General features: G+C 47.5%; 2 protein-coding genes across 2 annotated transcripts in view; one reads left to right on the top strand and one right to left on the bottom strand.

Moving 5' to 3' along the window:
* The window catches only part of C2CD3 (C2 domain containing 3 centriole elongation regulator), a 54,363-nt gene extending 44,031 nt beyond the window's left edge, over positions 1-10,332 (bottom strand). Inside the window, 11 exon segments of the mRNA XM_065678944.1 lie at positions 208-320; positions 1,471-1,686; positions 3,148-3,311; positions 3,706-3,850; positions 4,579-4,707; positions 5,809-5,941; positions 6,852-7,069; positions 8,302-8,495; positions 9,071-9,228; positions 9,994-10,314; positions 10,317-10,332. Of these exon segments, the coding sequence (XP_065535016.1) occupies positions 208-320; positions 1,471-1,686; positions 3,148-3,311; positions 3,706-3,850; positions 4,579-4,707; positions 5,809-5,941; positions 6,852-7,069; positions 8,302-8,495; positions 9,071-9,228; positions 9,994-10,314; positions 10,317-10,332 (1,807 nt within the window).
* A 1,432-nt stretch (positions 10,333-11,764) lies between these two features.
* Positions 11,765-26,983, top strand: part of PPME1 (protein phosphatase methylesterase 1) — a 34,287-nt gene continuing 19,068 nt past the window's right edge. Inside the window, exon 1 of the mRNA XM_065678941.1 lies at positions 11,765-11,990. Coding sequence (XP_065535013.1) covers positions 11,893-11,990 — 98 coding nt within the window. The 5' untranslated portion in view covers positions 11,765-11,892. The remainder of the gene's footprint in view (positions 11,991-26,983) is intronic.

Here is a 26,983-nt window from a genome sequence, read left to right on the forward strand (position 1 = left end):
AGTACTTTATCATCCTCATACTACAGCAGAAAGGATATTTGGTTTCTATTGACATGAAGGAATGGGCTCATTGACCTGCACTCTGTTGGCAGAGGTGCCACGAATCATACAGCAGCAAAGAGAAGACATAGAAAAAGCTACTAGACAATTTGTAAGAGATGAAAGATTCAACAAAACTAATCTAAAGGGGGAAAAGAATGTTCTTACCATCACCCGTGATTTTACTTGAAGCTACTCGAGTTACTTCTGTTGTTATAGAGATCTGTCCTTTTTCATCCCTGGAGGCTCCCACTGGAAAGTGGTACTCAACAAAGAAAGTACTGTAAGTTAAAAAGGGAATGGATGATCAGAATCCATCAGAAACCTACTGGACATAACTGAAGTGAGCACAGAGGCAAGAGGCATACTCACAATCTACTATTATTCTTTAGAATAACTGAAGCACCTATTTCATTAATTACTTCCATAGATTGCGTAAATGTTAGATTCTGCTCAAAAAAATACCCCTTTTGTTTCAATGATTTGTCATGCACAAACCATGTTCGTACCTCCCCAAAATCCCTAATAAAGCACAACCTGAGGTGAACCCATGACAGGATAAATTATCCACATCTCTAATTTTCCAAAGCCTATGGTATGCTATGTTCTGAGAGAACCACAGAATCATGGAATGGTTTGGGTTGGATGGGACCTTGAGCTCATCCAGTCCCAACCCCTGCCACGGGCAGGGACCCCTTCCACTGGAGCAGCTTGCTCCAAGCCCCGGTGTCCAACCTGGCCTTGAGCACTGCCAGGGATGGGGCAGCCACAGCTTCTCTGGGCACCCTGTGCCAGCGCCTCAGCACCCTCACAGAGAATCATAGAATCATAGAATAGTTAGGGTTGGAAAGGACCTCAAGATCATCCAGTTCCAACCTCCCTGCCATGGACAGGGACACCTCACACTAAACTATCCCACACAAGGCTTCATCCAACCTGGCCTTGAACACCGCCAGGGATGGAGCACTCACAACCTCCCTGGGCAGCCCATTCCAGTGTTTCACCACCCTAACAGGAAAGAATTTCCTCCTTATATCCAATTTAAACTTCCCCTGTTTAAGTTTTAACCCGTTACCCCTTGTCCTGTCACTACAACCCCTTGTCCTGTCACTACAACCCCTTGTCCTGTCACTACAAAGAGAAGAGCTTCTGCCTAAGAGCTCATCTCAGTCTCCCCTCTGGCAGTTTAAAGCCATTCCCCCTTGTCCTGTGCCTACAAGCCCTTGTTGAACACCCCTTTCCAGCTTTCTTGTCAGCCACTTTAGGTACTCAAAGGCAGAGCAGAGAAATGGGAAGACCTGAGAACCCTGGAGTACTGGACTACACACATATACATATACACTACATACATATATATCTCTGAGATAGATTCTCAGAGGAATCTATCTTGAAGGCACAAGTATCCAGCTGGTGAGAAACAATCTTCCTTACCACTTGTTAACTGATGCAGGCCTTGGAGGCTTCCCCATAACACCTTTCTTTCTTGGTGAGACCTGGATGCTCTCAGGAAGGATTTTCAAGCTTTCAATGATCACTCTGGCCAGGTGGATTCGCTCCAGCAATGCCAACCTGTCTGCACTCAAGGATGTGATGTGAGCAGCTTCTGTGAGATCTTCTGGAGGAGCAAGTGGTCTGATAGCAGAGTGGCTGAAGAGAAAAAACAGAGAATCAGCACTACAGGAACGACCACCTGAAAGGAATATTGTAGCTTGGTGGGATATTAGTTAAATACTGCTCATGGTTCAGTAAAATGAACGGTTTTAAATGGGTTTTACAACAAATCTGGTGGTGTCTGTAACAGAAATCTTACATTATACAATAGCTGAGGTACATAAGTGAGAAAAGAAGAAATAAAAAGCCCATGTTCCGCACTGTTGAAGTTTTGGATAAATCTTAAGCAGTCGAACTCTTCAAAAAGAAAAGCCTCATTTAATGTCAAATACAAAGAAAAGAAGATGATAAAGTGACACACAGAGGCAAGTTACTGCTGCAGAGGAAGAGCAATTCACTTGCAATTATTTATAAGATTTGACTTGTAAATGGGTTTGTGTTGGTACTTCTGGAGAGAGGAACTTTATCTGTAAAAATAGGAGTAGTTGTAAGAAAAGTTGCAGAAAAAAATGTCTGGAGCTGAATTAGGAAAAAAAAAAAAGTCATAAAACCTTAATACTACATGTTATTGAATCAGTAAAGCTCAATAACTGGAGTTATAGGGACATGTTTATTGGTTCTGTCATAGAGAAAAGTGAATATAATTTAGATCAGGTCAGAAGAGAGGCTTATTTACGACAGCTATAGGAGAGAACACAAATCAGCAGAGAAAAAGACTGCTGATGCAAATTCTGTCGATGGAAAGCAGATACAGATTTTATACGCAGAGAGACCTTGTGCAAAGGCAGATAACAGGATGGGAGTTATTTTGTATCTGGTACCTACACAAGGCCAGAGAAATACACAAAGCTGGTCTGGAGTTTTGTGTTTTTCAGCACAGGGATTAATTTATCATGGTCACACAGTATTATTTCAGGAGAAAGAAAAGAGCAGCTCCAAGTGCCTAAAGGGAATCCAGGAAACCTGGAGAGGGGATTTGGACAAGGGCCTGTAGGGACAGGAGAAGGGGAATGGCTTTAACCTGCCCGAGGGGAGACTGAGCTGAGCTCTTAGGCAGAAGCTTTTCCCTGTGAGGGTGCTGAGGCGCTGGCACAGGGTGCCCAGAGAAGCTGTGGCTGCCCCATCCCTGGCAGTGCTCAAGGCCAGGTTGGACACGGGGGCTTGGAGCAAGCTGCTCCAGTGGAAGGTGTCCCTGTCCGTGGCAAGGGCTGGAACTGGATGAGCTTTAAGGTCCCTTCCAACCCAAACCATTCTACGATTACATTTTTTTGTAAACTCATGATTTTAAGTAACTGCATCTCAGTTGCTTCTTTAACAAACAGCAATTCCTGGGTGATGCTGATGCTCCAGCATTCCCAGTGATGCTAAGAAACATTCCAAGCCAAAAAGGTTATTCAATGAATTGTGTGACCACGACAGAGCATGATAACATCATGTGATTATCGTAAATACTAACTTACAAGGAGCAAAATGCTGCAAAACAAGTCACTAAATTACCTGGGTACAATTTCTGTCACTTTCTGATCCTGATCAAAGGCATTACAATCCTTCTGAGGATTCCTTGGATCAGTGTTCTTGCCAGTTTGTGCCTTGGTCACTTTCTTGGAGGAGTTTACATCATCATCATCACTGAGCAAATCACTTAAACTGGAATCAGATTTCTGCAACAGAAATAATGCACATAAAGTAAGAAGTCAACGCTGGTTGTCAAGAAAGGTACATAATGGTCATGACACATAAAATAAAACCAACCTGTGGACTGAATCAGTTGAAACAATTAAAATTGGATCAAAAGTTTTTAGAGGTTTAAAAGAAAAAAGCCTTCACGGACAGCCTCAATCCCAGCAACTTCCACACTCCATGTTTGATTTTGTAGCCTTAAATAGTATTCCTTTAATAATAGTAATTTTAAGCAATGTTCTCACAAGCTTCTGCATGATATTTAATGCTTATTAAGCCTTATAATATTGATTTTTCATTGGTTTTATGAAGATTTCTGGTTTTCTTCCCCTTAGGGACTCCATATCAAGCACCTGCCTTTAGATCTCTACTTACATGAGCTGTGTAAAAAAGACTCTCCAGCAGACTCTGGTCGTAATGGGGATCATTGAGTTCACTGTCATACACCTCACTGCCAAGAGACAGAGAATCCCAAAGGGAACCCGTCCGATCCCAGAAAGGCACAGTGGAGAAATCAGCACTGTGGAGACAAGAAACACAACTTAGTGTTGCAAACTCTGCAGTCAGTATTTCATGAATACTGACAATCCTGATGTATTTTAGATGGGATTCGTGCTATATTGGCCCAGAGAAGCTGTGGCTGCCCCATCCCTGGCAGTGTTCAAGGCCAGGTTGGACTCAGGGGCTTGGAGCAAGCTGCTCTAGTGGAAGGTGTCCCTGCCCGTGGCAGGGTTTGGAACGGGATGAGCTTTAAGGTCCCTTCCAACACAAACCCTGTAGTGCTTCTTTCATATCCCTGACTGGGACACAGTACAAGCATCTTTTATGCTCCTGCTACACAAAATGAGAAGAAAAGGTCAATTTTGTATTTGGAGAAAGATTAAAGATAACTATTGGCTCTCTCAATTTTTAATTTAAAGACTGCAGGTTCTTCAAAGAAACACTGTATTTGTTTTATGCACTTTTAAACATTTTAGGACACAACAGTTTCAACCATCAAATAACTAAATTTTATCAAATATCATGGTTAATCTTTCTAGCATTACTTTTATATCAAGGGACTTCGAGGTTTCGAGGTTATCGAGTTTAGTGCAAGCCAAGGTATAAAACACCCCACCACTTGCACATGTTTACATCACTGCTTCGTTTCCACGAATGTGGAGAATTTGAAGAGTCAAGAGACATGTTTCAGTACAAAGTGATCAAATAAGGCCCATTTTGGAGTAACCTTCAGTGCATCCCACTCACCTGCCCAAGAGTAGCTCGATTGCTGTCTCTTCAGAGTTAAGATCAAGTTGCTGACCAGAAACTTCAGAAGGAAGGGGATGGGGATCTTCTGGAGTGGGCAGAAAACTTAAGTTCAAGCCTTTGGAGCTCCTGGTTAACAGTGATTGCAGCAGAGAGTAAAAGGACAAATAAAGATATTAAGGCATGTTCAAGATTAATCCATCCAGGATAAAAACGAAAGGTTATGGACAACCTTCCCCAGTTTGTATCTAAATCTCTAGATACACAAAACGCTTCTGTGGCCCTGCAGTCTGCTGCAAGTGACATCCAAATCTTATACTTTGCAATGTCTCATAGAACCATGGAATCTAGCTTGGAAATCATTGAGTCCAACCACAAGCAGAGCTCCTGCAACCAAGAAGACAAAGAGCAGGAGAAAGACAAGTGAAATGTTTCTAAATGATGATCTATCCATTTTTCCTGGAAAGACCAAAATCCTCTATTTTCAAACAAACTGGAGTAGCTAGAGCAGAAATAATTCAAACTGTGTTTGCAACAGCATCAGTGACTCTTAAGGCAATGACATGATTTTCCGGTTTATAGAGGAACAAAAGCCGATATTCCTGTTTTTCCCAAAAATAATGAAGTTTCTCCTGTAGAACCCAGGCATTTGTCTTAATGCTTCTAAATTCCACTGGATTGAGAACTTTTACTAAGCCCGGTACTAAACAAAGGTGTATTTAGGGTTGAAAAGGCACAAACACTTTAGCAATCAGCTGAGAAATGTTGTAAAGAGGATAATGTAATTCTGAGAATACAGAGATTCAACTTCTCATGTGCACTTTGGCACCAAGAGATGCAAACCAGAATACACAGAAGTACTCAATTTATGCCACTAGTGTCTTTGAAAACCTCTCTGCTAAAGTACCGTTTCATTTGCTATGTCCCTTCCAATGCTCTTATTCCTTATCAACATCTAATATTTTCTTATCAACATCTAATATTTCCTTATCAAATAATTCTGTACTAAATACAAATATACTGGGAAGCGAAATTCAAATCAATGAGTTAAATCAAGGCTTTACTACATGATGATTAAAATCAATTCACAAAATCAGGCTTTTATTCACAAGTAGAAATTAAATGAACATTTGAATGAGAATCCTAAAATACATCACCAAAAGTTTTCCTGATAAGGCATCAAAATTTATGGTTTGGAACTTAATCTCACTTCCCCCTTTCCAAACTCACTTGGCTGGTACTTTGAAATCATCTCTCTCTATAAAAGGAGACACTTCAGTCAGTTCAATCTCCATGTCTGGGCTTGACTTCATTGCAGACACAACCATGGCATCACGGAGTTTATTGCCTTGATCCAAAAGAGCTGAGAGATGAACAGAAGGATTAAATCTTAGTATTCAAATGCAATTTAAAAGCAATATCAATAAACACAATATATCATAGAATCACAGAATTGTTTAGGTAGGAAGGGCCTGGAGAAGAGAAGGCTCCTGAAGGGGAGACCTTAGAGCAGCTCCAGTGGCTAAAGGGGCTACAGGGAACCTGGAGAGGGGTTTTGGACAAGGGCCTGTAGGGCCAGGCCAAGGGGAATGGCTTGAACCTGCCTGAGGGGAGACTGAGATGAGCTCTTAGGCAGAAGCTCTTCCCTGGGAGGGTGCTGAGGCGCTGGCACAGGGTGCCCAGAGAAGCTGTGGCTGCCCCATCCCTGGCAGTGTTCAAAGCCAGGTTGGACACAGGGGCTTGGAGCAAGCTGCTCTAGTGGAAGGTGTCTCTAACCATGGCAGGGGGTTGGAGCTGGATGAGCTTTAATGTCTCTTCCAAGCCAAAGCATTCCATGATTCTGTGATTCCAACTGACAGGTGATGGAAAAGAGAACATTTTCCATTCGAAAAAGTTACAGGCACAGAAACCCTTCCATGTTTTGTTTTTCTTTTTTTCACGAGTGGCACCTTCAATGGCCATCTCAGCAGATGGGTCCATGAATAAACAGCCTGTGAAGCTGAGCTTCCTTTTCTTTTACCCCTCCTGGTCAGAGCAGCATACTGCCAGGACAGCACATTCTGCCTCAGCTGAATACCCAAACCATCTTCCAACAAGACTAAATCAGTATTTCCTAAGTAAAGACATTTGTGTTATAATTAACTGTTTGAAATAATGTGGTGAGAGCATGAAAAGAATCACTTTTCCTTAAGACTTTATCTCCAAATAGGCACCCGAAATATCAAGAGCTATTGGTAGTGAAATCTAAAAGATGATGCTGACTATATAGTAACCTGAAAGCAGGTCTTTTGTAGCTGGGTTATGTAAAGAGAGCACCCGAGTGTTTGTTCTGGCAGGTCCTTCAGGATCAGCACTGGTGGGAAATGACGCTTCTTCATTTGAAGGATTCACTTTCAAACATTCATCTGGTAAAATCAGAGGGTGACGAGAAACAGGAAAAGCGTCCTTTATGTTTTCAGAGTTCTCTTGAAAAAGAAAATGGTCCTTTCCTCTGCTGAAATAGAAAAACGTTATTTCAGTCAAGTGGATCGGTGAAAGGGATGCATGGAATCATCACAGGATTATGAAATGGTTTGGCTTGGAAGGGACCTTAAAGCTCACCCAGCTCCAACCCCTGCCACAGGCAGGGACACCTTCCACTGGAGCAGCTTGCTCCAAGCCCCTGTGTCCAACCTGGCCTTGAACACTGCCAGGGATGGGGCAGCCACAGCTTCTCTGGGCACCCTGTACCAGCGCCTCAGCACCCTCACAGGGAAAAGCTTCTGCCTAAGAGCTCATCTCAGTCTCCCCTCGGGCAGGTTCAAGCCATTCCCCTTCTCCTGTCCCTACAGGCCCTTGTCCAAAGCACCTTTCAAGGTTCCCTGTGGCCCCTTTAGGCACTGGGAGCTGTTCTAAGGTCTCCCCTTAAAGAGCCTTTTCTTCTGCAGGCTGAACAACCTCTGACTCAAACCTCTTTGAATTCTCCCCAGTTCTGCAGCTGCCCCCCTTCAGTATATGCTACAAAAAGAAACATGATGCACTATTTTAATTTAGAATCTTAGAATCATAGAATAGTTTGGGTTGGAAAGGACCTCAAGATCATTCAGTTCCAACCCCCCTCCCATGGACAGGGACACCTCGCACTAGACCATGTCACCCAAGACTCCATCCAACCTGGCCTTGAACACTGCCAGGGATGGAGCACTCACAGCTTCCTTGAGCAACCTATTTCAGTGCCTCACACCCTCACAGTAAAGAACTTTTTTCTTATATCCAATCTAAACTTCCCCTGTTTAAGTCTGAAGCCATGACCCCTTGTCCTATCACTACAGTCCCTAATGAAGAGTCCCTCTCCAGCATCCCTATAGGCCCCCTTCAGATACTGGAAGGCTGCTATGAGGTCTCCATGCAGCTTCTCTTCTCCAGGCTGAACAGCCCCAACTTTCTCAGCCTAAACTTATACCCATTATTTCCACTTATACCATCAGAGAAACCGACTCAAGCTGCCCATAAAAGATTTGTGGCACCTCTTGTGTCAACTACCATTGCTCAAACTAAGTCAACACAAGATGTAGATTTGTATCAGATGAGAAACTGTCCCTGCAAGCTGTGAAACACTGGGTGTTCTGGATTTTATCTGAAATGCACATTCAGAAAGATGAAGTATTCTATAACTCACAAGTGTATAGCCTTAAAAAATGTGTGAACGGCAAAATAAAGCAGCATTTTGGAACAAAAAGGTACCTGCAAGTTGAGGCTCTGCCATTGTTAACAGCCTCCTGGTCAGCAACAGTCACTCGTGTTTGCCTGGACTGCTGTGATGGAGCAAGGATTTGAGGTTTGCTGCTTCCAGAAGCAGTATCCAAACTCCCATCTGTGGTTGGGATAGAGCTGCTGGTGTCGTACCGTCCTGGCAAAGGTTCTAGAACCAGTGAGACCTAAGGGACAGAATATGAAATAGTATTTTGTTCTTTTCTTCCTTAAGCCCTACACACATTGCATTCAACTTTACTTGCCATGCCATGGAAAACTGTTGCTGTTCTATGCAAAGTAGTATTTATGTCAAGCAGTGATGTAACATCAGAAAACTGACATATTTTAACTAATAACTACTTATTTTATATTCCCTGTTTTCAAACCACAGGCATCTTACAGCATAAACTGCCCAGATTTGGGGCTGTAAAGGACAACTCCACCTTCTTAATCCCAGATTTCAAAACCTTCTGTAACTTCAGCCCAGTGAGGCTCTGGGGAACCGTTAGAACTGAGTATCTGGTTTGAAATCTGCTGTTAAAACTCACTCAACTTTGTAAAGTTGGAACTACACAATCCTAATGAAAACAAAGTCAACGCTGTTCAGTATTCATATTCCTTTTGCTACCTGAGTTCATGAATGCCTTGGATAGGGACCAGCTCTAGAGTGCACCTACTACAGCTTGATCCAGGCACCTGATTATATAGATGTTACAGCAGTACAACTTATAATTACAAAGAGCAAAGCCATAAGGAGTACCTGCAGCTCTCCAAGTTTATCAGATGTTGGTGAAATGATGGGGAAAACCCCACTGATGGGATGACTGGGAGAAAGCTGGGACAGGCTGGTGATTTGTGTTCTGCCAATGGGAAGATGGTCCAGTTTGGTCATTACCTCCAGGACAAGCACACCCATATCTGTGAAATTAGGAACAGCTTCAATTCAGTCTCCCACAATGCGATCACAATTAAACACAAAACTTTTTGTTAAGATGACAGAGATATGAGCAGTTAACAAAGAATCATAGAATCATGGAATGGTTTGGCTTGGAAGGGACCTTAATGCTGATTCAGTTCCAACCCCTGCCATGGGCATGGACACCTTCCACCAGAGCAGGCTGCTCCAAGTCCCTGTGTCCAACCTGGCCTTGAGCACTGCCAGGGATGGGGCAGCCACAGCTTCTCTGGGCACCCTGTGCCAGCGCCTCAGCACCCTCACAGGGAAAAACTTCTGCGTAAAATCTCATCTCAATCTCTCAGACATATTCTAGACAGGCTCTATGAGGCTTGCATTAATGTCCTGCAGAGCTTTCACTAAATTAAGTACATTAACAACCTCAGAAGCTCTTCTGGATATCTTCTTATTCTTTACAACCTTCTTCACACCTTCAAAAACTTAAATGCCTATTTAATATGATATGGATAACAATAAAAATCACCAAATCTTGACACTAGGGGACTACAGGAGCTTTCAATAGTTTGCAGATCTAAAGTGCTAAAGCTGACACTACAGAGATTGATGCCAGCAATTTCAAGCTGAGACTAAAAGCCTTCCAAATCAGGAAACCAACCTAAAAAGCCATAAGTGAGACCAGGACAAGGGTTACTTGGTGGGTAAATGACTGCTTGGCTCTTTCAGGGCTCCATGTAGCTCTGGCCCTGACCAGGGTGGAGCATCTTTACCTGTCAGGTAGGCAGTGAACTGCCTGGGCCCGCAGCGGACTGGGTAGCGAGCGGTGGTTCTCCCTCCTGGCTGCCCTGGTCGGGAGGTGGGCTGGAAGACGGTGCCATCAGAGGTCTCTCCCCACCACCTCAGGCGCACAAGAGTGGCAGCAGAGGGTGGCTTTGGGATCGTCCAGAGGGCTCGGGCCACGGTGCAGCGGAGGAAGCAGCGCAGGGGTCCCTCCACGAGCGGTGGCAGACTGGTAGAAGCAGGGATGTCATCAAGACCTGTGGAGACAAGGGACCAAGTGGTCAGTGGCTGCGGTGGTGAATCCACCCCTATCCTCTGGGCTGCTCCATTATCTTGGGAGTTGAAGGCCAGGTTGGATGAAGCTTGAAGCAACCTGCTCTAGTGGAAGGTGTCCCTGCCCATGGCAAGAGGTTGGAACTCAATGAGCTTTAAGGTCCCTTCAACCCAAACCAGTCTCCATGATAGACATGACTTCATGCCTGCATGTGCATGTGTGTATAGATCATTATAACAATTGTATAGTAAATTCTATTGACTCAGTTTACAAGATCCACTTTAAAACTGCAAACTGCTGCTAAATGACACTTGTAACCCTTTAGATGAAAAGCACTGATCAAGTCTGAGACTCGGACTAAACCTGGCTGCAACAATGAACCAACAGGGCTTAAGAAAGCGAACCCTGTGACTCAACAGGACAGTCTCCCTTTGTGCCTTTGATTTCTGTATCAATAAATTTTAGCTCGGTTTTACCTTGAGTCCCCTTTCTATGCTTCATCCATGTAATAAGTAAGAGAGCGAACCTTGCTATCGAATCCCGTTAAGTTGTGCCTTTAATGCAGTATCTCCCCTCACTGCAAGAGAGACATTGAGGGGCTGGAGCGGGGCCAGAGAAGGGAATGGAGCTGGTGCAGGGCCTGGAGCCCAAGTGTGATGGGGAACGGCTGAGGGACCTGGGGGGGTTCAGATGGAGAAGAGAAGGCTCAGGGGGGACCTGATGGCTCCCTACAAGTGCCTGCCAGGAGGATGGAGCCAGGAGGGGCTGGGCTCTGCTCCCAAGGAACAAGGGATGGGACAAGAGGAAGCGGCCTCAAGCTGCCCCAGGGCAGGTTTAGATGGAGCTGAGGAACAATTCCTGCCCCAGAGGGTGCTCAGGCATTGGAACAGGCTGCCCAGGGCAGGGCTGCAGGCACCGGCCCTGCAAGGGTTCACAGCCCGTGGAGACGAGGCCTCAGTGCCATGGGGCAGGGGTGGCCTGGGCAGTGCTGGGAACGGTTGGCCTGGATGAGCTTAAAGGGCTTTTCCAACCCAGCTGATTCTATGACTCATTATGAACCATGTTAAAGCCGCTCGTACCAACACCTCTGACAGCCACGCTTCGAGCCCCTCGCTTCTCGACTACAGCCCCGCACGACTCCGCGCTGCCCCCCTGCTGCCCCCCTGCTGCCCCCCGCCGCCCCCCGGCCCACGCCACTGCCCTTCCACCCCCCGGGGCCCGTCCCACCTCCCCTCCGCCGGCCGCCCCCCGCCGCCGGGCCGATCGCCCTCGGCCTCTTCTGCCGCATCCCGGCTCGCCTCAGGCCGCCCGGCAACCGCCGCTCGGGCGGGAGCGGGACGCGCCTCCTCAGAGCAGCACTTCCTGAACTACAACTCCCGTCATGCACCGCGCCCCGCAGGACTTTATGGAGGGGCGGACTACATTTCCCACAATGCCCAGGGAGAGCGCTACGGGAGCCGGCGGGGGCGGCCTGCGCGCCCCGTGGTGCCGCGCGGCGGCGCTGTGGGGGGAGCCCGTTTCCGGTGGTGCTGGAGCGGGGGCTGGCGGCGGCCGCCGAGCTCCTGGGGGGGGTCCGCGGTGTGTCCTTGTGTCTCGTACCGCCTCCTGCGCCCTCATGTCGGCTCTGGAGAAGCAGCTGCACCTCGGCCGCCTCCCGCCGCGGCCCCCGCTGCCCGGTGGCGGCGGTCAGTCCGGCTCCAAGATGCGCATGGGGTAGGTGGGGGAAGGGAGGCGGCGGCTGAGGGGATGGGGGGGGGGACGGGACAGAGGCGGGTAGCAACGGGGGAGGGATGCTCGGTACTGTGGGCCTGTGGGCTCGCTGGCAGTTGGGGCTGGGGGCTCGTTACCGGGGAGTCTGGAGAGAGGGGAGGTCGTTTTGGGGGGTCTGGAGGGAGGGGTGCTCGTTTTGGGGGGTCTCGGGGGGGGGCTACTCTTTATTGGGGGTTCTGGTGGGAATGGTGCTTGTTATTAGGGGCTGTGGAGGGTCTGGAGAGAGGGGTGCTCGTTATTGGGGGTCTGGAGAGGGGGGTGCTGGTTATTGGGGTGTCCGGAGGGAGGGGAGGTAGTTTTGGGGGGGTTTGGAGGGAGGGGTTGCCCATCTTATAGGATCTGGAGGGAATGGTGCTCATTCCTGGCTGTCTGGAGGGGTGTGTGCTTGTTATTGGGGGGTCTGGAGAGACGGGAGGTCATTTTGGGGGAGGGTCTGAAGAGGAGGGTGCTCATTGTTGGGGATGCTTTAGGAGCAGGGGATCCTCTTTGGTGGAGGGTGGCAGCTGAGGGGAGAGGGTCCTCCTTGTGTGGGCAGGTTGGGGGGTTCTTAGCAGAGCTATGGGGTGCTTTAGGGGGGTGGGTTACACATTGCTGGGAAGGATCAGGGGCTGTGGTGCTGATTGCCTGGGGGGCGGGGGGGGGGGGTTAGAGTGGCAGCATGGTGGGTGTCCCTGGATGCTGACATGATGGGAAAGACCAGTCTGACCCTGCACCCCCAGAATGGCACCAGGACCCGGCTTCTCCAGCCCCTTCTCCTTGGTGATGGAGCAGGCAAAGGTGTCACTGCATGAAGAGTGCTGGGGGGGGGGGGGGGGTGTGTGCTTTGGTTGCTCTTCAGCAGCTCTTTTCCCCGAGTCCTTTTACCATCTGTATTTGAAGGAAGGGTCCAACGTGTTGTGAATTGGCTGGGTGGTACCTGAAGAGTTGCTGAAAGCAGGGCTGAGGGAGAGGGGTGTATTTAAGTGTTACTCCTCAGCAGCATACACTTCCATGAAGCTGTACAGGAGGTGAACTCTGCCAAGTGACTTAAGTCCCTGCTTCCAATGATGGGAAATCTGGGATACTCCAATACAGCTGTCAAATGCTTTAAGCAAGAGAATATGTTTTGGAAACTCTGAGAGCAGATTGACCAGTGTCTAGTCCTAGAAAGGGCTGACTGGAGAAGAACAGCTTTAACACTGAGTCAGAGGGGTTGGAAATGGGATGGCTTTGAAGGAATGTAGTGACTTCACTTCCAAAGGTGTGAGGAGAGCCTTGTCTTCCAAGCAGGTGCCTGGTTGTGGTAGAAGGAGAGCAGGATAATCATTGAATGGTTTGGGTTGAAGGGACCTTAAAGCTCATCCAGTTCCAACCCCTGCCACGGGCAGGGACCCCTTCCACTGGAGCAGCTTGCTCCAAGCCCCTGTGTCCAACCTGGCCTTGAGCACTGCCAGGGATGGGGCAGCCACAGCTTCTCTGGGCACCCTGGGCCAGCGCCTCAGCACCCTTATAGTAAAGAATTCCTTGCAGCAGGGTTATGGCTTGGTTGCAGAGATGGAAGTTGCGGTTTCAAAGTGAAGGAAGCTGGTAGTAATCGTGGGGAGCTGAGCTCAGGAGAGCTGTGACAGAACACATTGAGGGCCCTGTGCCAAAGTGTAGATTTAAGCAAAATGGCAGAGACGTGGAGGTTTTATTACACCTAAAGAAAAGGTGTTTTCAGGACTGGGTGACTTTTTGATCAAGGCTCATTGTTACAGCACGGAATCTGAGGTCTGGATTGTCCCGAAGACCAGGGGTTGATCTGGAGGAGCAGCAGCCTGAGTGCTACCCTCTGTGAGGTCCGTGCGTGAGCTGCACGACACAAAGTGCTCCATTTGGAGGATAAAAATACCCTCCAATTCCTACAGGAAATCTCCTTTGCCTTGGTGCATGAAATCAGATAACTGAAAGAACTGATGGAAAAGGCAGCTACAGGGCTGGGACTGAAATAAGCTGTTTAGTATTTATGGATGGGAGAGGACTGTTTCTCCTCTCCTTAAAACATAGCTTTAAAACCTTTATTTCACACCTTATTGCTTGCATGATACTTGGAGAGATGTAATGCAATTGATGTACTAGGTATATGAGCTAATACTAACACATTCATCAAATACTCCTTTTAATATGAATTATTTTATAGCTAAGCTTCATGGGGTTAATGACATGGCTTTGAGGCTGAGCAATAAGGTTGTATTTAAGGATTAATATGTACTGTTAGTAGAGAAATAGGCATAGAGAGTAGGAAGAAGAGGGTTTTGGATGGCTTTTGGAAGGGTTTCCCCTCTCAGGGCTGCTGTGTCCTCTCCTGTACCTCTTGGTTGTCTGAAACTGAGAGCTGGGACCTGAGGGCTCCATTTCCTGATGTTGTATCAAACCAAGGGGTTAAAACCAAGCCACTAAACCACTCATTCACCCATTTGTGTTGTGGAGAGTCTTGGGTTTCACAGGACTGCGCTGAAAGTTACATGGTGCGTACAAGGCTAGATTTAATGTTCAATACAGTATTTAATTCTGCTGGCTCTGTTCAGAGTTAACCAAACCAACCCCTTATGCTGTGCACAGTCAGCAAACCCACGGTATTTCTAAGGGAAGAAATAAAGTTCTTGTTTCTTCCTCTCGTTTCATCCCATTTAACTTTAGAGTCTCATTCCTTGTGGTTATTTTGTTCAGTTTTGAATGTACTTTTTACTAGTTCCATCCACTGTAAACTATGTCAGCACCCATCTAATTCTTTCCATACAGCGTGCGTACACCTGTGGCACCATAAATGCACACCGTGACACGTGGCTTGTTGAGTGAAATATTCCTAAATAATAATAAATATAAACCCATTCAACACTGGTGCTAAGGTGGCCTTAAACAGGATGAAAATCTTGTTGCAGCCCTGAGGAGAAGGACTTGGGCTGTTGGGTGAGGGGAAGCTCCCCATGACCCAGCTTCAGTGAGCGCTTGAGCCCAGAACCCCCCTGTGTGCTGGGCTGCACCCCCAGAGCGTGAGCAGCAGCTCAGGGAGGGGATCCTGCCCCTCTGCTGTGTGAAGAGGAGACCCCCCCCTGCAGCCCTGATCCAGCTCTGTGGCAGCAGCACAAGAGGGACGTGGAGCTGTTGGAGCGAGGCCAGAGGAGGCCATGGAGCTGCTGCGAGGGCTGGAGCAGCTCTGCTCTGGAGCCAGGCTGAGAGAGCTGGGCTGGGGCAGCCTGGAGAAGAGAAGGCTCCTGAAGGGGAGACCTGAGAGCAGCTCCAGTGCCTAAAGGGGCTGCAGGGAACCTGGAGAGGGGCTTGGGACAAGGGCCTGTGGTGCAGGGGGATCCATGCTATGCTGCAAGACCTCAAGAGTCAGGAAAGTTGAAGGAGGTGATGGGTTTTTCATGTGCCTCTAATTGGCTGTGTCCCTGCCAAGTGCTGCCCTGCTGCGGGCTGTGTTTTCATGTCAGTTTTGTCAGTAGTGAAAATCCATCCTGGTGCTAATTCTTATATGAAATAAGACAAAAGTAAAGGCTATTAAATTCCTGCCTGAATGAGGCGCTGGCAAAGCCCTCATGATATTTGTTGCTTCACTTACTCAGCACAGGTAAACAAACAACTTCTAATTGAGCACTTCCAGGGATTTTAGGATGGGTTTGATGATGGACATCTGTCATTGTACACCTGTAGGGTATTTCTGCTCGTGCAGTGCTTGTTAGTGCTAATCCTATACAGGAATTTATATAAAGCTTCCTATCTTGCCCATGTTTGAGGGGTTTTGAAGACTTTCTGTTAGAGAAATGATCATGAAATAGGTTTGTTTCCTACAGTTCTTCTTCCTTTCAGTACGTTTGAAAGCATTGGTATGAAATCCAGTGTTGTGGTGAAGGAACAAGAATTCCCATGTCCTTCCCCTTCAAAGCTGCAGGGTTCGTGAGCGCATTGTAGTCGTGTAGTGCAGTTGTATTTTTGGTTTAGTGCTCTGACATTTAGTAAATTCCCTTATGGGTGATGTTGCAGTTGTGTGAGGCACTGCATGTGTGACATGAGAACACCCGCATCCAGAGAGACTTATCATGGAATCATAGAATCATAGAATAGTTAGGGTTGGAAAGGACCTCAAGATCATCCAGTTCCAACCCCCCTCCCATGGACAGGGACACCTCTCACTAAACCATCCCACCCAAGGCTTCATCCAGCCTGGCCTTGAACACCGCCAGTGATGGAGCACTCACAACCTCCCTGGGCAACCGATTCCAGTGTCTCACCACCCTAACAGGAAAGAATTTCCTCCTTATATTCAATTTAAACTTCCCCTGTTTCAGTTTTAACGCATTACCCCTTGTCCTGTCACTACAGAGTGGTTTGTGATGGAAGGGACCTTAAAGCTTCTCCAGTTCCAGCCCCTGCCACAGGCAGGGACACCTTCCACTAGAGCAGCTTGCTCCAAGCCCCTGTGTCCAACCTGGCTTTGTGACTTGTGTGAAAAGGTGACAGGGACTGGATGGAATACAGGAACAGCAAAGTGCAAATAATGGGTGAAGTTTTGCTGTTTCGTGGCTGTTGTTGCAAAGCAAGGATGGAAGAGAGTTCTGCAGGGTGCTGAGGTGGCTTTTTAAATGGTATTGACCATCCCTCCCAAATGGGTAGAGTAGTGTGTAGAAGAGCTCCAGTATTTGTCTGCAGATCAACATGGGTGATGGATGCCGGTGTGGCAGAAGCTTTGCCTCTGATACTTAATCAATGCAGTTGTATGCCAGGAGTGCAGGCGACTGAACCATCAACCTGCCTTTGTGTAGTTGCCTCATTTACTTCTCTCTGGTGAAGAGTCTCACAGGAGACACCTGTGGTTGGATGTCAGCATCATCCAGACCCTTGCTTCTGAACCCAACCAGCCTGCAGACTCGGTACTTTGTTCCTTTACTTTTTATTCTCCCTCTAACATCTCTGATCTCTGCTGTTGATCTCATCCTAAGCTGTGATTTATTGTTGGACAGCAGTGCCCAAACCTGGATGTGCAGCTTCAACAGAGGCTTTCACACAGCTGTGAGCTGGAAAGACTATTTCATCTACGTTTGTAGAGGAGAACTTCATTCATACATCTCCGCAGGGCTGTAGTATTTTGGCGGTGGTGCTCTGACCCTCTGTTCAGCTTGTGGGCTGGAGTTCTGTGTGGCTGCTTGTGTGTGCTCTGCATTCAAGTTACTTCTACCTAGGTTTACCTTAGGCTTAGTTAAGTTTAGCCTTATTAAGATTCACTTGAATACAATCAAGTGCAAGATTCCATAGTCAGGCCACCACAAGAGCAAGTGATTTGTTGTACAGAGGAAAATGAGTGTGATTTATGGCGTTACAAATACAAAAGCCTATAGTGAAATAGTCCTTAAAATTCACACTTTTACAGGCAATAATTATAAACTTAAAAATCCTCTTTATTTTGCTGTGTTGAGCATTTCATGTTTATGAATCTGTTTTATTTCTACACCTTGAATTTCTGGAATTGAAGGAAAGGCCATTCAAATGGGTTTAAACTTAATATCCAACAGTGCTGGCAAGCTGATTTTTCCATGGCTAAATGCTTTGCATGCAATGCAATGCAAGCATTTAAATGCAGTGCACCTCTGAGTACCATGTTGGACGCTCTTTTTATTCTTTCCTTCTTTATCAACCAGGCAGATCATGTTATCATGACTGCGCTGTGGTTGAAAGCAGATCATAAGAAGCAGAGAGTGGGGCAAATAAGATTGCTATAGGGAAATAGGAAAATCATTTACTGCAGCGCTGAGATTTCTCAGGCTTCAGTCATACTCGACCAGAAAGACAAGTTACAGGTCAGGATGCTCTTTTAAAACCATTGTTTGAGATTACTCTTGAGATTATTCGTTCTGAAAATGACCTTTTGCCGTTTATACTGAGGATTCTCAGCCATAATAAAGTCTTAAGTCTTTTTGGTAATTCACTGCTAAAAGGCTAACACATGTTTCAGTAGTTTGGAATAAAATGGCACCTATTACTGCGTTGAAATGGGTGAAAAGAGACTTATCTGTTCTTCTGTAGGTGTCCATGCCTGTGACAAGGACCCCTTCCACTGGAGCAGCTTGCTCCAAGCCCCTGTGTCCAACCTGGCCTTGAGCACTGCCAGGGATGGGGCAGCCACAGCTTCTCTGGGCACCCTGTGCCAGCGCCTCAGCACCCTCACAGGGAAGAGCTTCTGCCTAAGAGCTCAGCTCAGTCTCCCCTCAGGCAGGTTCAAGCCATTCCCCTTGGCCTGGCCCTACAGGCCCTTGTCCCAAGCCCCTCTCCAGGTTCCCTGCAGCCCCTTTAGGCACTGGAGCTGCTCTCAGGTCTCCCCTTCAGGAGCCTTCTCTTGTCCAGGCTGCCCCAGCCCAGCTCTCTCAGCCTGGCTCCAGAGCAGAGCTGCTCCAGCCCTCGCAGCAGCTCCATAGCCTCCTTTGGACTCACTTCTTCATGCGTCTGTACTGGAGAATCTCATTTGAGCAAAGTGGCCACATCAAAGAGCTTTGTCCACTTTGCTGTGCCTGTGGGACTGCAACACGAGGCTGAGTGCTCTGATCCATCAATCTTCATCTTAGCTCTGCTTTCCGCTGCTGTTCTTTCCACACTTCCAAAGTAATGGTACACATGAAAACGCAAACAGCAGGATGTTGGATCCTTGACTGTGTGAAACACTGATGTTAATATCTAAGTAAAACCCCTGTCTAGTTAAAATGGCTGTTGCAGAAGTGTTTGGACTGGCTTTTTGTGATAGCACAAGATGTGTGCTTAGGATTCCATCATACTTCATAGCACGTCACATTGATTTCTGCTACCTTGCTTCCCCTAAACTGCAGCCCACTGCTCCCTGCAGCTACATGTGTGTGTGCACCATCCAGCAATATCCTCCCTTGATGCTACAGCACTCTCCTGCCTGTATTAAGTGCTCTCCAAGAGAATTATCCAGCTGAATCATGTGTTATGCTTCTCTTTGACTTGAGCAGGACGTGAAAATCACACCGAGAGGAACTTGAGCTTCGTTTTTCAATGTTCATTTATTTTAAGGCGCAAATTCATCTGAGGTTGTGTTTGAAATTGTCAGCATCTTGAAAGTGATTGGTTTGAATCGCTTGGTTGCAATGGAGATAAAATCGAACTTTATGGTCAGAGTTTGGTGGAGAAATCAAATAAAGGAGCTTGCAAAGTCACTGGTGAAGCCAAAGAGTTGAGACCCTCCCCTCAGCAGCTCCTGAAGGCTGCAGCAGCTGCTGCTTTTGCTGTCTGATTTTGTGTCTTGAGTTTAGCACGTTTGCTTACAGAACCAGCAATGAGAGTTAAGGATCTGGATGGGATTTGAATATGAAAGACTGTTTGCTGTTCACTTCCAATATGTGAATAAAAATGATGTATGATCATAGAATCCCAGCCTGGTTTGTGTTGGAAGGGACCTTAAAGCTCCTCCAGTTCCAACCCCCTGCACGGGTAGGGACCCCTTCCACTGGAGCAGCTTGCTCCGAGCCCCTGTGTCCAACCTGGCCTTGAACACTGCCAGACCTCTAGGATCTCCCAAGATCTTTTAATTATCTAGAAGGGCTTGATGGGATCAGTCTGTGCCATTCAATCATGACAATTCCAAATGATTACTCCCTTTTTAATCCATTTTTATCCCTGAAACTTTCTTAGTGTCTCTGCCTGTGGCAGGGGGTTGGAACTGGCTGATCTTTAAGTCCTTTCCAACCCAAACCAGTCTGGGATGCTACAGTTTTATGTAATCGGCATCTTTAAGGCAGAACTTACAATATTGGCCTTGTCAACTTAATATTTCTAAATATCTATGGCACTTCTTACATACAGATTATGTTTGATTTGCTTTGGTCAGGTTCAAATATAGACTCATAGAATGATTTAGGTTGGAAAGGACCTTAAACCTCATCCGGTTCCAACCCCTTGCCATGGGCAGGGACACCTTCCACTAGAGCAGCTTGCTCCAAGCCCCTGTGTCCAACCTGGCCTTGAACACTTCAGTAGCTTTAAATACAGACTTTCAGTAAGCAAGAAGAAAAAGGGATTACTAAAAATACTTCCCCTGCTTGGTGCAATCTCTTCAGTTTTTTTCAGTTCAGATTGATGAGAGGTTTGAGGTTTGTTGAGCCATGTGGGCTCCTACTGCTCCAGGATCTCTTGCAGTGTGTGTTCAAGGCCAGGTTGGACAGAGCCTTGGGTGACATGATCTAGAGTCAGTCATCCCTACTCATGGCAGGGGGCTGGAACTGGATGATTTTAAGGTCCTTTCCAACCAAAACTATTCTATGATTCTGTGTGCGCGTATTCCCTACACGGCAAAGACGACAAACAGCACAATAGGGTAAAACGAGCTGTAGATGGTGCCCAGAATTTGCTTTGTGATTCCAGTTTCCTAGGCTGGCTTGGAGCATAAGGAGCATTCTAGAGAAGCGCTTATGTTGGATCCATTCGTGGCTTGGTCTGATGGAGACTTTCAAAAGCAGTGATTAGTCCTCTCCGTTTAAATATCTGGTCAGCAAAATATTGCTCCAGCAAAGGAAGGTGCAAAATCACAGCTGCTGTTGATGGGGTTTGCTTCTAATTTTGGGTGTGTTGCTGTATCACTAACAAAAAAGAAGCTCTAGAAAAGGAACAAATCAAAGATATTAATTCTTTTCTTCAGAAAAGAAGAATTCTTTCCTCTGAATTCAGCTACTGCCTGACTTTCTGCTGTCACCAGGTGATTTGTGGGCAGCTACACATTTATTCTGCCTTAAATCCAGGGTCAAATCAGAGATTTTTAACTTTTCGCAGCATTATTTGGAGGGGAATCATAGAATCATAGAATAGTTAGGGTTGGAAAGGACCTCAAGATATTTTGCTTTAAATTAGAATCTACAGATATTTGCATCAGAGGTGACAAAGGTTTTTAATTGCCAGCTCCTCTTTGCTTTCTGCTCTAACTGCCCTGCGAACCTTGGAGTTCTGGTGTATATTATTCCCAGATATTCGCATACAACACACAAATAATAACTTCTCTGGGGGTGTTAACTCTTGTTAAACTGAATTTGAAGCATTGGCTGATGATGCTAAATCAATTGGTACATAAAGCAGTGGCAAGTTCCCAGGTTGTCATGGGTTCCTCTTGCAATCCATGAGATAATCTTCATGGATCTGTCTTGGTACTGGCATCTTCCTGCCTCTTGCGTGAACTGTTTAGCTGTGGTCCTTGTGTTGGACCTCTGCTGTCAGGAATGGTGTTGGAATGGGATACAGAAATGCTCATAAGTCTTTTGATTGTGCTCTTGTTGGGTTTATTTGTTGGTTTTATTTCCCCTTCATGTTTTCCCCAAGCCAAAGATGTGGAACATTGACCAATCTAATTCACTTCTTAGGAATTAGGGATGGCAATGTGGAACCGAGCAAAGTTTACCCTTTTCAATAGTTGCCTCACAGACTACGGCAGTGTGATCAGGCCAGCCCTGTCTGGGTTTGTGCTGCTACTGAGAGGAGCAGTCTGTCTCCTAATGTTCTGCTACTTCATCTTCTCCATTGTCCTGTGCTTGAGTGGCTTTGCAGTTAGTCAGGTAGGGGATAGGTCTGAAAGATCAGAGCAGTTGTGGCTGCCCCATCCTTGGCAGTGTTCAAGGCCAGGTTGGATGGGGTTTGGAACAACCTGGTCCAGTGGAAGATCTAGTTGCTGCCATGGGGTGGAACTCTTCAAGCTCTTTCCACCCCAAACCATTTTATGATTCTGTGTGTCAGTGCTGTTGATGACTGCAGGGTCACGTTTTCTGTTTGTTTGCCAGTTCCAGGAGAAAGAGCTGCCAGAGGTTAACCTAAGGGCTTGAGACTGATACCAGCTGCTCCAGGTTATCTGAGCTCATGACAACATCTCTTTGAGAAAATGAGCTAAAGAGCTTCACTCTGAGCAATGGAGATGGAGTCAACTGAACTTACTCCTTTACTTCTCCTCTGCCTCCCTGTCCCACACAGTCCTGGCGTTGTATTTCTTAGAATCCTAGCCTGGTTTGTGTTGGAAGGGATCTTAAAGCTCATCCAGTTCAAACCCCCTGCCACGGGCAGGGACACCTTCCACTAGAGCAGCTTGCTCAAGATCTGACCAGATGAGGCTCTGTAAAGCTTCTTGCTCTACATCCTCTTCTCCACTCCTGATTATTTCTACTCTTCTTTGAATCCTCTTCACTTCTATCCTGCAATTATTGATGCAGCTGCAGGTACAGTATTCCAGACATGGTGGCACCGGTGCCTTGTGCAGCAGATGTACAGTCTGTGCTCCAGGCTGAGGTTGTCCTTTGATGCCTGAGAATCACACCACAACCAAGGTCACCATGCTCTTGCTGTCCATCACAGGACCGCGTGTCCTGTCCTATTAATGTGGTTTCTTGCCTTGATCCTGGGTATGTGACTTCACTTTGTTAGCTCTGAGATCTGTTCATCTCTCAGAAAAGGAACAGTTCCAAGTCCTTCTATACCTGCTCTTGCCTGTGCAGGATGATGAATATTTTCTGTGTGGCTTGGCTATTGGTACCTGATTTTGGTGAGTGTTGTGCTTAATATTCCCTCTGTAAGTCCTGAATGCTTAAAAATCTGGTAGAAACTGTAACATGCAATTTGCTGTTTGGGATAGATCCTAAGCCCAATATTATCACGAACAGCTGAAGCTGCTTCACATTATTGCACTTTGGGCTTGTAGCATTGGTGTGCAACTGCAAGAAATTCAGTTCTTGCATTTTGTTATGAGGAATTTTGATGCTAAATATCCCAGACTTGTGCCTACTTGTGATTCATGTGATTTTGTACCTCTCCTACACAATATGGGTTTAATGTCGACAGGCTTCTGTGTTCCCTTCACTTGTGTAATAGTGACTGTCCATGCACTAACCTCATTTCACAAATGTGATTGACTTCGTAGAATCCCAGCCTGGTTTGGGTTGGAAGGGACCTTAAAGCCTATCCAGTCCCAACCCCTGCCACGGGCAGGGACCCCTTCCACTGGAGCAGCTTGCTCCAAGCCCTTGTGTCCAACCTGGCCTTGAGCACTGCCAGGGATGGGGCAGCCACAGCTTCTCTGGGCACCCTGTGCCAGCGCCTCAGCACCCTCCCAGGGAAGAGCTTCTGCCTAAGAGCTCAGCTCAGTCTCCCCTCGGGCAGGTTCAAGCCATTCCCCTTGGCCTGGCCCTACAGGCCCTTGTCCCAAGCCCCTCTCCAGCTTTCCTCCAGCCCCTTTAGGCACTGGAGCTGCTCTCAGGTCTCCCCTTCAGGAGCCTTCTCTTGTCCAGGCTGCCCCAGCCCAGCTCTCTCAGCCTGGCCCCAGAGCAGAGCTGCTCCAGCCCTCGCAGCCGCTCCATGGCCTCCTCTGGACTCACTCCCACCACCACAACTCTTCATCTCCCATGATACAATTACCCAGCAGCTTGCTTGAGGATTTCCCATGTTCTGCCTCCCTTAAAGAGAGTCCACTTATAAACTTCCTGGTCTCACAGTCCCAGGTTACCAGGGAGCTCCTGATGTTTACCAGATTTATGGATCATGTTGGAAGGGCTGTAGCCAGGATGATGACAATATTTCCTAATCACCTGCAATTACTCAGGACAGTCCAGCCTAAACCAGCTGTAACATGCTGCAGCAAAGTCTGCCTGCAGTGAAACACCGCATCTGTAATGGTGATGAAATTTGTTGTTGCTAACTGCACATCCTGCCTATTCAAACTGGAGAAGGGAAATGATCCAAGCTGTGGGCAGCTCTCTCCATCTCCAGAAAGAACCAGAAATGGTACGGAGGGAGCGCATGATCGGTGCTGGGATGGCTTCCAGGCAAGGGGACAATCGATAGAGTAGGAATCTCAGCTTGAAAACTACATGGACCAGGCAAGATGGGTTTATACAGTCATGAATATTGTAGAGAACAGGCAAATGTTACCTTACTGTGGGCTTCAAAGCAAACAGGACTGATCCTTTGTACTCAAAGCCCAATTGAATCATGGCACTGTTGTCACAGAGGCTGTGGAAGGAGCTCTGGAAGTGGCTTCTGTTCTATGTGATGAGCTAGTGGAAGCTGCCTGTCCTGAATATAACAGTGCTGAGGATGCAGCCTCTAGAGATGCCAATCCTCTAATAGTGAAAATTTGGAAGCAGGATGTAACCTGTTCACTGCTTAACCCTTTCCAGAGCATTGCTGTGCTGGCATCTTTGGACAAGGGCCTGTAGGGACAGGCCAAGGGGAATGGCTTGAACCTGCCCGAGGGGAGACTGAGCTGAGCTCTTAGGCAGAAGCTCTTCCCTGGGAGGGTGCTGAGGCGCTGGCACAGGGTGCCCAGAGAAGCTGTGGCTGCCCCATCCCTGGCAGTGCTCAAGGCCAGGTTGGACACAGGGGCTTGGAGCAAGCTGCTCCAGTGAAAGGGGTCCCTGCCCGTGGCAGGGGTTGGGACTGGATGGGCATTAAGGTCCCTTCCAACCCAAACCATTCCATAGTTCTATGGAGCATTTCTACGTGGAGAGGTTTCTTCCTTTTGTACAAGCTGGTACCTTCCTGCCGGAGCTCTGCACGCCCAGGGAATAACCCCTGAACAGAGGCAGTAAAAACTAAGCCTGGTTTTCCCAGTAGCACATTTCCAACATGTGAATCACATCGTTCCTCCCCAAGCAGTGAGGCTCAGCTCCTCTTTATCTATCATAAGGCTGATTTCTACTGCAGTTTGTTGACAGGCACATCACAAAGTGCTGCAACAAATTACACTTTAAATTAGCTGCTCCTGTAGTACTAATGGCAGGTTGTATCCAGTGCCCTAGGGAATGTGAATTATTGGGTGAATGCAGAAGACCTGTTCTGTGGACATTGTATAAACCAGCACTCTCAAAGGTGCCCATGTGACAAAGCAATTGAAAGGCTCCCCATGACCCGGCTTCAGTGAGCGCTTGAGCCCAGAACCCCCCCGTGTGCTGAGCTGCACCCCCAGAGCGTGAGCAGCAGCTCAGGGAGGGGATCCTGCCCCTCTGCTGTGTGAAAGGGAGACCTGAGAGCAGCTCCAGTGCCTAAAGGGGCTGCAGGAAACATGGAGAGGGGCTTGGGACAAGGGCCTGTAGGGCCAGGCCAAGGGGAATGGCTTGAACCTGCCCGAGGGGAGACTGAGCTGAGCTCTTAGGCAGAAGCTCTTCCCTGTGAGGGTGCTGAGGCGCTGGCACAGGGTGCCCAGAGAAGCTGTGGCTGCCCCATCCCTGGCAGTGCTCAAGGCCAGGCTGGACACAGGGGCTTGGAGCAAGCTGCTCCAGTGGAAGGGGTCCCTGCCCGTGGCAGGGGTTGGAACTGGATGGGCTTTAAGGTCCCTTCCAACCCAACCCATTCTGTGACTCTCTGAAAGGTGCAGCTGTGCCCTCTCCTTGTATCCCCATTGCCAACAAAAGGCTCTGCAATCAGAATTTTCCTGATGACTCAGTTGCTGCAGAAGCTGTTTCTCAGGCTCGCAGTCACTCAGCGAGGCTAAAAGAGTAGTGCTTAATTTTGGCAGTAACATAATTAGGCTACATTGGAGCCCAGGATACAGGATGAGTAACAGAGCACTGTTTTAACAGCCTTTTTGCACTTCATCTCTTCTGGGGGAGGCAGTCAGCAGAGAATATTGAAATCAAGCCTCGGCGTGGGGGTGAAAGACCTTCACAGAGGAACAATCCCTGTTGAAGGAAGTTTCTCCTGAATTCCTGGCTTCCTAAAGAAGTAGCAAAGAACAGGCAAAGCTCTTCAGTTGTGTAGAAACAAAGCTCCTGTTTCCCCTCATATTTCTAGAGTATGAAACATGAACCAACCGCCCCCTGAATGGTCCAGATTCACTTCTGTGGGTTTCCAGACCTCAGTGCTGTTCCTGTCGAATTGCAGTTAAAAGAGATGTCGCACACCTACATCAAGCCAGAGAACGTTAACCTCTGTTAGTGCCTCAGCCTAATCTCATTCTCAGATTAAAGCAAAAGTATCACATTCCAACCTCAGCCTTTCAAGGAATGCTGTAGATCCAGGAAGAGCATCCCTGGCAGTGTTCAAGACCAGGTGGGACACGGGCTTGGAGCACGCTGCTCTAGTGGAAGGTGTCCCTGCCTGTGGCAGGGGTTGGGACTGGATGATCTTAATGTGCTTTCCAGTCCAAACCGTTCTATGAGTGTATATTTTCTGAGCCACAGGCAGTTGCCTATGTAGCTCTAAGAACACAGAATCATAGAATCAGCCAGGTTGGAAAAGCCCTTTCAGCTCATCCAGTCCAACCATTCCCAGCCCTGCCAAGGCCACCCCTGCCCCATGGCACTAAGGCCTCGTCTCCACGGGCTGTGAACCCTTGCAGGGCCGGTGCCTGCAGCCCTGCCCTGGGCAGCCTGTTCCAATGCCTGAGCACCCTCTGGGGCAGGAATTGTTCCTCAGCTCCATCTAAACCTGCCCTGGGGCAGCTTGAGGCCGGTTCCTCTTGTCCCATCCCTTTTTCCTTGGGAGCAGAGCCCAGCCCCTCCTGGCTCCATCCTCCTGTCAGGCACTTGTAGGGAGCCATCAGGTCCCCCCTGAGCCTTCTCTTCTCCATCTGAACCCCCCAGGTCCCTCAGCCATTCCAGGCCCTGCACCAGCTGCGGTGCCTTTCTCTTGACCCAAAGCGTCTTTTTTTTTGTGATGCTGTTCTCATGGTCCTTATAGTTAAAGGATAGATCCAGGAGCGCAGCCTGAGTTAACTTAACCCTGTTCTTTTCCTTCACAATCCTGATGTTGCCCTGCATACAACATCAAAATAGAAATCTGCTTACAAATATGGTAGTTTTAACCATTGCAATAAATTCCAGGAATACTGAGCTGTGATTAGAACATGCTGCTGCTGCTACCTTCAACCTGGTGGCTTTCATGTGTTCTGCTCCCACCGGTGTTCCTAAGTTTCTTCTATATAACACACTGCTCTGTTCTCTCCA

Source organism: Lathamus discolor, chromosome 4 (assembly GCF_037157495.1).
Source record: "Lathamus discolor isolate bLatDis1 chromosome 4, bLatDis1.hap1, whole genome shotgun sequence".
Classification (NCBI taxonomy): Eukaryota; Metazoa; Chordata; class Aves; order Psittaciformes; family Psittacidae; genus Lathamus; species Lathamus discolor.